This window comes from Salvia hispanica, chromosome 4 (genome assembly GCF_023119035.1).
Source record: "Salvia hispanica cultivar TCC Black 2014 chromosome 4, UniMelb_Shisp_WGS_1.0, whole genome shotgun sequence".
In the NCBI taxonomy this organism is placed as follows: Eukaryota; Viridiplantae; Streptophyta; class Magnoliopsida; order Lamiales; family Lamiaceae; genus Salvia; species Salvia hispanica.
Window position 1 is genome coordinate 54,051,192 of NC_062968.1, and position 10,388 is coordinate 54,061,579.

The window sequence follows — 10,388 nt, forward strand, 5'->3', positions numbered from 1 at the left end:
TTAATTTACGAACAACGTTCTAGCTTATTGGTCATGACTGATCCTATTATACACTAGACTTATCGTACTAGTTGTCTTAACCGTTGATACGAGGCATTAGAATCCATGACAATATTTCTCGAAATAGTAAAGTAACGACCAACCGGCAGGCATAAACCAATATTTGTGATCACCAAAACCTTTACCCTTATTTAACTACTTACCCCATAAAAATATTTAATCCCCCAAGAAAAGAAGGTAAAAACCCCACAAATCTAAACAAAAAACACGATCGGAAAACGAGAATAAAAGACATTCTTCATTGGGACAGCATTATACACAACACAAAAACTTTCCCAAAAATTACTCCATTATTTTTAGAGATATCCACGTCACTTCTCTTCTAACCAATACCCCACACATTACATTAGTTTAACACATTTAATAAAGATGATTATTTCATCATTAAAAATAATTAACATTTCATAGATGAATTTGAAGTGACACCGTGTTTTCGTCGGCAGTCCACGGGCGGCGGGGTGGCGGCGAGCGAGACGACGACGTCGGCGAAGGCGCCGACGATGAACTTGTGGGTGTGGCCGGGGTTCAACGATAGATAACACAAGAGCAGCTCATTCAAGTAGTCCCAATCAGCCGTGGCGTCGCGAGCTTCGATCATTTCAAACATGGATTGCCGGAAATCGGAGTAGGGATCCGGCGAGTACGTATGGACGGCGACGCCGCCGCCTACGATGGCGTCAGGGTGCGGCGGCGGCTGCGGTTGGAGCGGCTCGACGATGGAGTTTGAGGTGCCGGGGGAGGAGAAGAAGAAGCGGTGGGAGGCGAAGGCCGTGGAGAAATCCGGGACGTCGGAGTCTTCGGCGGAGGAGGAGGAATTGAAGTCTTCGGAGGGGGAGAAGGGGCCGGATTTGGAGGCTGAGAAATCGGAGTAGTTGGCGTCGTATAAGGAGTTGAAATTCTTAATTAGTGTGGGGTTGGTGGCGGTGGGGAGTTGGTGATCCTGGTCGGCGGCGGCGGCGGCGGAGGGAGGCGGGGGAGAGAGGGATATGGTTGGAAAGCACTTGGAGTTGGAGAAGAAAAAGTTGAAGCTCTTCCACATGAGACTCGACATTTTTATGTTTTCAATTTAAGAGTTGGCACATCATGACTATATATTTATAGTATGTGTATGGTTGACTCTTCATTTATACTTTCAATATTAGTACTCCTACTATAAAGTATACCTATTTCATCCACACATAAATACATACTTATTTTACTCTCTACCATTAGTAAAATGAATTAAATAGGTGGACCGGCTATGGGGCTAGAGGCATAAGGAGAAAAGAATACTCCCTCCGTAAAAAAAAAACCAAAAAATTAGAATGATAGGAAAGTTAATGCATGATTAACAAAGTAAAAGCAATGAAACAAAGTAAAAGCAATGAAAAAAAATGATAGTTTAAAGAGTAAAGGTCAAAATTGGTTCTAAATATATAGTCATAATATCAATTTGGTCCAAAACATTCACTTTTTGAAAATTGGGTCCAAAACATTTGAAACCGTTAACGAAGTGATCCTAAACATTTGACATCATTGTCGAAGTGGTCATTTTCCGTAAAAAACTAACGGTCAACGCCTAATTAATGATTTTTTAACTTAATTCCCTCCGTCCCCCAAATTTTGTCACCATTTGACCCTACAAGGGTTTTAAGAAATGTAGTAGAAAGTGAGTTGAAAAAGTTAGTGGCATGTGGGTCCTACTTTTATATATTAGTTTTAAAATAAGATGTGAGTGAGAATGAGTTAGTGGAATGTAAGGTCCACTACCAAAAATGGTAAAAGTGAAAGGTGACAAATTTTTTGGAATGAACGAAAAAGGAAATATGTGACAAATTTTCAGGGACAGATGGAGTAATATACTAATGCATAATTAATTACACAAAATTAAACATAAAATATTCAATTACTTTTTTACTCTATTATTCCACCTAACAACCCCTCTTAAAATCTCATATCACTCATAAATGTATAAAATCTCATGTGACTCGTAAATGTGTTCATTTGAAATGGCATAAATGTATAAAATCTCATCACTCGTAAATGCGTTCATTTGAAATGGCATAAATGGGAGTACTATGATTGAATGAATATACCACAAAATATATTAATATATGATATGTCTGCATTAGTGAATTTTTAGTCTTGGACTGAACTTTCATCCATTAATAATCGTCCTATTTGGCTCTTTTCGTTTAGTAAATAATTTTATTTTCACTTTTTTACTATATTTAAAAATAAACCTTACGTTATTTCAATCATATTTCACTATAAAATTGATATAGTATGAAAAGGATAAAACTTATTTTTTTTAATACACTTTCTATTATAATTCATAAGAAATAAGTACCCAATCCTCGTAATTATGAAGTTTCTATTATAATTCTTAAATAAGTACCCAATCCTTGTAATTATGAAGGGAAGGAGTACTTTCATTTACAACTAAATTCCCTAATATAGAGATTTTTAGAAATTGAGTTGATATATAAGTACTACTATAAAATAAGTAAAAAATATTGAAGGAAGTTTTCATTTATAAATACGAGCAGTACTACGTGTTTAAGCATACAACACTTATATTTGCACTACATTCATACTCTACAGATACAAAAGGCTTAGACGGTGGTATCACCAATAACACCGCCCTCTTCATTGACACTCGCAGCCGCCCCCACCGCCTCCGCCACTCCGCCGGAATGCGTCTTCCGATGCGGATCATTGCGCAGCTCCGCACTCATAATCCCCTCCGCATCCTCCCGCGTCGCCACCTTGTCCGCCGGCAGTTTCTCCGCTGCCCCCTAAATACATTAAAAAAAAGATTAAAAAAAAGAAAAAAAAAATACTTAAGCTTCATGAAGAGCAATAAACCGATACCGATAGTACGTCAGCGAGCTTCACTCTCCCCTCGTTACCGGCGAAGCCATCGTTGTACGCCGCAGCAGACTGGGCCTCGGCGGCGAGGCCACCGGGAGTGATGAGATTGGAGCCGGTGGCTCTGCACTCTGCAGCCTGAATGGCGGCGGCGTCGCTGTGGTCCACAGGTTTGTTCCCAGCTGCCCGGCCGGCAGCTTCCAGTGCTTCTCCTATCGTCACCATGGCCTGCCGCGCTGCTCCGGTCGCCGCCAACACCGGCGTCGCCTCATAAAACTTCCCAACTACCTGTTTTCAATCAGAATAATACTCTCTCCGTCCACAAAATATTATTCAAATTCCTATTTTGAATAGTCAACGAACTGTTGTCCACGTTTACCTTTTCCATTTTCGATAAGTGGATCAGACGCTCAACTGTCGTCATTCATTATTCGATTTTTAAAATAAAATAATACCAATATATAATTTAGTATTAAGCCGTGAGATTATTTTAGTCATAGAAGATAGCTATGACTAATTATCCTATCCTTTTCCATTTTCGATAAGTGGATCAGACACTCAATTGTCATTATTCATTATTCGATTTTTAAAATAAAATAATACAAAGATGCAATTTAGTATTAAGCCGTGAGATTATTTTAGTCATAGAAGATAACTATGACTAATTATCCTATGATTATTCATTGAGTTGTAGAGTTGAATTTCATGAATCAAACACACTACAAATTTAATTCCGGATACAGTTTTACAAACCGAACACCTCCTTACGTTATTATCTTAAAACTCAAAGTCAAAGTCAAAGTCAAACTGAGTCAATTAGTAGGGAATTGATGGAGTATTATTTTCATTACTAAAAAAAGTTGGCAAAAAGAATAGATCAAACCTGTCCTGCAACAGATTCCGTAATCACGCGAGTCCCTTGAGATTCAGTTTCCGTGACCGTGATGCCTCTCTGGCGGGCGGCTTCGGTGGCGTCATCGTGGGCCAGGAGGCCGGCCCTCTCGTTGATGGTGGCGGCGGCCTGCATGGCGGCGGCTGGGCCAGCTTTCTGCGTCTGCCCAAACACGGTGGCCTCGGCGGCCTGCATCATGGCGGCATCCTGCGGCGCGATGGGCTGGTCGGCGAGGTCGCCGGAAACATTAAAGACATCGCCGTATTTGATGGGCTGTTGCGGCGGCGGCCTCTGCGGTTGTTCTTGATCCATTCTTATCAATAAATTCCCAATTCAGCAACTGATTAAGATGAAACATTTAAATAATGAAAGGGATAGTGGTGTTGGCAGAGGATGATGATAGGTGGCGGGTGTCTTGTAAGGACAGCGTGGCTTCGATTATACACATGGCAGCCGCCGCCGCCGCGGCTTGAGGGGAAGCTCTATCTTCTCTTTTTCTGTCTCTTGTCAAGAGTTTGATAACCAATGTCTTTAAACTAATTATATACTCCCTCCGTCCTAATAATTCGTCCCAATTTTCTATTTCTGTCCGTCCTACATAATTTATCACATTTTACTTTTATCATTTTTGGTAGTGGACCCCATATTCCACTAATTCATTCTTACTCACATTTTATTATAAAACTAATATATAAAGGTATGAGCCACATTCTATTTAATTTTTTCAACCCACTTTTTATTACAATTCTTAAAACCCGTGCCCGATCAAAGTAACCCGAATTATTCGGAACGGAAAGAGCATTTTTTTATTATAAATAATAAAGAGGTCTTATATTCCAGTAATTTACTTTATTTGTATTTTATTATAAAATTATTAAAAAATACAAATCTCATATTCCATTAATTTTTCTAATTAATTATTTTTTATATTTCTTAAAATTCATACCGATATCAAATATGACTTTTACTGTGAAATGGAGGGATTAAAAAAAATTGTTACTTAGTACTATCGCCGTTCTTCAAAATTTATCCCACTTTGACACGGCACGGGTTTTACAAAAATGTAATGGATAAAAAAATTAGTGGATTGTGGATCCTACTTTTATATATTAGTTTTATAATAAAATGTGAGCAAGAATGAGTTAGTGGAATATAGGGTCCACTAACAAACATGAAAAAAAGTGAAATGAGACAAATTTTGGGGGACAGACGAAAATGAAAAAATGGGACAAATTTTCAGGGACGGAGGTAGTATTTTAATTTCTCAATTTATAGTCTATAAATATATTTTTCATAATGTTTTGTATAAAATAAAAAAAAATTATTTATTACTAATATTTTTTTCAAAAGCAAGATTTTTTATTAGAATTAAATAAATAACCTTATTATCGCACTTTATAAATGCATTTCGTAATACTTAGATATTATTGTGTGTACTTTCTTTACGGAAAATAGGAATTTTCTTAAAAATAATTTAGATTTTTTTTAATTATGAATATATTTTCAAGTTTGTGTTAAAATGACAACACCTCTTAAAGTGACACTATGACACCACGTATCTAGCAATAGTATAAACGCTAGAAAACATTCTATAGATTGCTGTCTAGCGTATTGGATATTGCTGGACGAGAAAAATTATTGTAAATTGATGTCTAGTGTATTAGATATTGCTGCCGAAAAAATTTACGCTTGAGTATTTTTTATGATTGTCACATGGCAGCTGATTATTCGTCCACGTGTACAAATGATTGCTAGAAATGATGACATGGTGTTATTTTAAGAGGTGTTGCCATGTACCCTTATATTTTTATACATTACTTGAAATAAATGAAACTTTAATTAGAATATATAATAATTTTCAGAAAAGGCAAATAAGACTTTAAGAGTAAATATGACAATTCTTAATATGGAGTAATACTCTCTCCTTTCCACATTAGGAATCACACTTACGTTTCTGCATTCGTTTTATAAGACTATTATAAATAGTTAAAATGAAGAAATGATAAAATAAGAGAGAGAATAATGAAGAGAAGACTCCCTTACTTTACAATTTAGTTTAAAGTTGTCATATAGTTTTAACACATAGAATAATTTAGTTTTATGGTTTAAATTTCAAAATATAAAATGAAAATAACCCATTTGGATTGCCAACAGGACTTTGACTTACTCTGGAAATGTTAGGGTCATGGTTGAATTAATCAAGGCCCATCCTTGAGGGCCCAAGTTAGAGGCCCAAGATCAGTAAATCAAGTTTGCAGCTCACACGTTCTTTGTTCAGCTCAAGGAGAAGCTGAAATTGGGGGAAGTTATAACAGCCTCGATTCTTCTGTGTATCTGGTGTATATACGTGTAGAAGAGGAAGAAAAGTGTACACACAAAGAGAGAGACACACATTGTTCATTCCAGGAGAGCTATTCTGTAATTCAATCGAGCGAGGTAGTCTTTGATTCGAAGTAGATTAGCGAGAGAGTTTGAGGTGTGTGTTGTATTTTGTTCTTGGTTGCATTGTGAATAAAATCATACCATTCTCCGTCCGTGGACGTAGGTTCCTCAGAACCAAACCACGTAAATTGTGCATCGTTGTCTCTTTATCAATTTTTATTTGAGTTCTTCAAATTGGCGCCGTCTGTGGGAAGCGGAGATGGCGATGCCAAGAGTAGAAGCTGAGAAATTCACCGGCCGGAACGATTTTGGCCTTTGGCGAATCAAGATGAAGGCCTTGCTTGTGCAACAGGGATTGGCCAAGGCTATTAAATCAGAGAAGCCGGCGATCGATGAAAAGACGGACGAGAAGGTTTTGCTCAAGAAAACTGAGCTGTTTGAGAAGGCTCACAGTGCAATTGTCTTATGCCTTAGCGATAAAGTTTTGCGGGAATTGTCGAAGGAAGAATCGGCATATGGAGTATGGAAGAAGCTGGAAAATCTCTACATGACCAAGTCATTGGCCAATCGGTTGTACATCAAACAGAAGCTCTATTCATATAAGTTTCAGGAAGGGAAACCCATTGAGGAGCAGCTCGATGATTTTAACAAAGCGATTGATGGCTTGGAGAACGTGGAGGTAAAGTTAGATGATGAAGATAAGGCAATCCTACTTCTTAATGCCCTCCCCAGGTCCTATGAACATTTCAAGGACGCTATGTTGTATGGGAGGGAAAAGGGCATCACACTAGAGGAAGTTCAGTGCACTTTGAAAACAAAGGAACTTGACAAGACCTCGGGTGTGGCTCGTGAGGTTTCGGCAGAGGCATTAACGGTCAAGAAGTTCAAGAACAAGAAGCAGTATAAGGAGAAAGATGTAGCTGGAAAGCCTCACTTCCAAGTGCAGAAACCAAGTGACAAAGAGAAGGAAACAAGGAGTTGTCACTGGTGTAAAAAACCCGGCCATCTTAAGAAGAATTGCTACGCTTGGAAGAGAAAGCAAGCGGAGGAAGGTAGAAACAATACTGCTGACTGTGCTGAGGAATTAGAGCCTGCACAAATTTTGAATGTCACGGAGAAGGGAATTGCAGACTCGTGGATCATGGATTCAGGGTGCTCTCTCCATATATGCTCTCACAGGACTTGGTTTGAAAATCTCGCAGAGGCGAGTGGATCAGTTGTTCTTGGCAACGGGCAGGTATGTTCTATTAAAGGCGTTGGTGATATACGTCTTAAAATGCATTAAAATTACTCACTGGAGTAAGATATATCCCCACCATAAAAAGAAATTTAGTCTCTTTGGGAATGCTAGAGAATAAGGGATATTCTTTTCTATCCTCGCAAGGGGAGATGAAAGTGTTAGATGGTAAAATTGTCATCGTGACTGCTATCAGAAGAAACAACTTATATTATCTCAAGGCTGAGACTATTATTGGTAATATACATGTCACTGAATCTGGTGATTTGAGTATATGACATAAGAGGTTGGGGCATGTGGGTGAAAAAGGAATGAAGGAGCTGGTGAGAAGACAGATCATTCGTGGTAATGGCACTGATTTTCTGAAAACTTGCGAACCATGCTTTCTAGGAAAAGGCAAGAAGCTTCCCTTCAATACAGGAAAGCATATTTCTACAAAGGCTCTTGATTATTGTCATAGTGACTTATGGGGGCTTGCACAATCTTCTTCTATAGGTGGTGGGAGGTATTTTCTGAGCATCAAAGATGACTATAGCAGAAAAGTTTGGGTGTTCATCTTGAAGGAGAAATCTGAAGCCTTTCAAAAATTCAAAGGATGGTATAAGGCCGTTGAAGTTGAAAAGGGACATGATCTCAAATGTTTGCGCACTGATAACGGTTTGGAGTTTTTATCAAAGGAGTTTGAGGATTTCTGTCGGGCTAAGGGAATAAGAAGGCATAGGACTGCTCCTGCTAACCCTCAACAAAATGGAACGGCTGAAAAGATGAACAGGACTCTCCTAGAGAGGGTCAGATGCATGATGATTACTTCTGGAACCCCTAAGAAATTCTGAGCGGAGGCAGTTTCCACAGCTGCCAAACTGATCAATAAATGTCCTTCTTCGGTGATTCAGTTTGACACTCCAGATAACAGATGGTATGGAAGTCCCGGAAACTACTCAAATTTGAAAGTATTTGGCTGTAGAGCATATGTGCATGCTAGGCAAGGGAAGCTGGATGCAAGGGCCTTGAAGTGCATTTTTTTGGGATATCAAACCGGAGTAAAAGGTTATAGACTATGGTGCATTGAGGCTGGGAAACAAAAAATTATGATCAGCAGGGATGTTGTTTTTGTAGAGTCCGAAATGCCTTACTTACAAGCTGCTAATTCTAACCCTCCAAAAGGTGAGAGATCAGAAAATATAAGTATGAATCCAGGAGGATCAGCTTCAAACATTGATGAAAGTGTTGAGCCAGAGGAGTCTGTTCAGCAAGAAAATGAGGCATCCAAAGAATTACATGAACCAGTTGATACCTATTTGCTAGCAAAGGACAGAACAAGAAGGAATATAAGACCTCCAGCAAGGTTTTTTCAGATTCAGATTTTGTGTATTATGCTCTGTGTGTGGCAGAGGAATTGGAGCTTGATGAGCCTGTAAATTATAAGGAGGCTATTGGCAGCAAGGACAAAGAGAGATGGATAAAAGCTATGAATGAGGAAATTGAATCTTTGCTAAAAAATAAGACGTGGATTCTGGTTTTGAGGTCACAAATTGAGCAGAGACCTATCAGTTGTAAATGGATCTACAAAAGGAAGGTGGAGGCTTCGCAAGGTGATAGTGTCAGGTTTAAAGTGAGGCTAGTGGCCAGAGGGTTTACACAAGAGGAAGGAATAGACTTTAATGAGTTTTTTTCCCCGGTTGTAAAGCACTCATCCATCAGAATACCGTTGGCAATAGTGGCTCATAGAGATTGGGAGTTACACCAACTCGATGTCAAGACGGCTTTTCTACATGGGGAGTTAAAGGAGGTGATATACATGGATCAGCCCCAAGGCTATGTTAAGCCAGGAGATGAAGACAAAGTGTGCCTCCTTAAGAGAAGTCTGTACGGCCTAAAACAGAGCAGTAGGCAATGGTATCTCAAGTTCAATGAACAGATGCATAAGATGGGTTTCAAAAGCTCAAGCTATGACAATTGTGTCTACATAAGGTACAAGAATGGTTCTCCTGTGGCCTACTTATTGTTGTATGTGGACGATATGCTAGTTGCTGGTCCTAGTAAAACGGAGGTTAATCGAGTCAAGGTGGAGCTCGAGCAGGCTTTTGAGATGAAAGATTTAGGGAATGCGAAGAGGATACTTGGAATGGATATAATTAGAGACAGAGGCAGAAAAAGCTTGTGGCTTGTACAACAAGGTTACATCAAGAAGTTGCTGCATAAATTCCAAATGACAAACTCAAAACAGGTATCTACCCCCCTAAGTCAGCATTTCAAATTATCAAATGAGCAAAGACCGAAGAATGATCAGGAAAGGATGAAGGTATCAAAGATTCCATATGCTAGCATTATTGGCAGTGTCATGTACACTATGGTATGCACGAGACCGGATTTGGCTCATGCGATTAGCCTAACCAGCAGATATATGCTTGAACATGGAGAAGAGCATTGGTAGGCATTAAAATGGATATTGAGGTATTTGGTGAAGACACAAAGCTATGGTCTGTTATTTGCAAATCATGAAGTTGAAGAAGAATATGTCCTTGTTGGTTACAGTGATTTGGACTACGCTGCAAATTTGGCTACTCAGAAGTCTCAGTCACCATATATCTTCAAGTTATATGGGACAGCGGTGAGTTGGAAATCCAACTTGCAATCGGTGGTTGCTCTTTCTACCACGGAGGCCGAGTACATATCGTTGGCTGAAGCTGTCAAGGAAGAAATATGGCTAAAAGGCATCATGAAAGACTTCAGATTGAATCAGAGTACAAAGTACAGTGACTATCTTTTGTGATAGCAATAGTGCTATCAGTTTGGCTAAGCACCAGGTGTTTCACGAAAGAAGTAAGCATATCGACGTCAAACTGTATTTTGTAAGGGATGAGATTGGTAATGGAAGAGTTAAGGTGGAGAAGGTTCACACTTCAGAGAATGCAACTGACATGCTTACAAAGATTTTACCAAGTTCCAGGTTCGAGCATTGCCTGG

At 39.0% G+C, this 10,388-nt stretch overlaps 2 protein-coding genes across 2 annotated transcripts; both read right to left on the reverse strand.

Moving 5' to 3' along the window:
• Nucleotides 1-276: 276 nt before the first annotated feature.
• LOC125185457 (transcription repressor OFP12) lies at nucleotides 277-1,111 on the reverse strand. The gene has a single exon (XM_048081988.1). It carries the CDS (start codon nucleotides 1,109-1,111, stop codon nucleotides 455-457), a length of 657 nt encoding a protein of 218 aa, XP_047937945.1. The 3' UTR covers nucleotides 277-454.
• Nucleotides 1,112-2,542: 1,431 nt separating this feature from the next.
• LOC125218298 (late embryogenesis abundant protein D-34-like) lies at nucleotides 2,543-4,140 on the reverse strand. Its single transcript, XM_048119931.1, has 3 exons — nucleotides 3,794-4,140; nucleotides 2,914-3,198; nucleotides 2,543-2,837 (listed from the first exon to the last, which is right to left on the reverse strand). The coding sequence occupies exons 1-3, from the start codon at nucleotides 4,112-4,114 to the stop codon at nucleotides 2,655-2,657; spliced, it is 789 nt and encodes a 262-aa protein (XP_047975888.1). The 5' UTR covers nucleotides 4,115-4,140; the 3' UTR covers nucleotides 2,543-2,654.
• Nucleotides 4,141-10,388: the final 6,248 nt, after the last annotated feature.

What these genes read in the sequence shown, in the direction of transcription:
- LOC125185457 (XM_048081988.1), bottom strand. Translation starts at nt 1,111, where the DNA reads ATGTCGAGTCTCATGTGGAAGAGCTTCAACTTTTTCTTCTCCAACTCC.
- LOC125218298 (XM_048119931.1), bottom strand. Translation starts at nt 4,114, where the DNA reads ATGGATCAAGAACAACCGCAGAGGCCGCCGCCGCAACAGCCCATCAAA. An exon ending in CGGAATCTGTTGCAGGACAG is followed by an intron (nt 3,199 to 3,793) that starts GTTTGATCTATT and finishes GATTGAAAACAG; the next exon opens with GTAGTTGGGAAGTTTTATGA. An exon ending in AGCTCGCTGACGTACTATCG is followed by an intron (nt 2,838 to 2,913) that starts GTATCGGTTTAT and finishes TAATGTATTTAG; the next exon opens with GGGGCAGCGGAGAAACTGCC.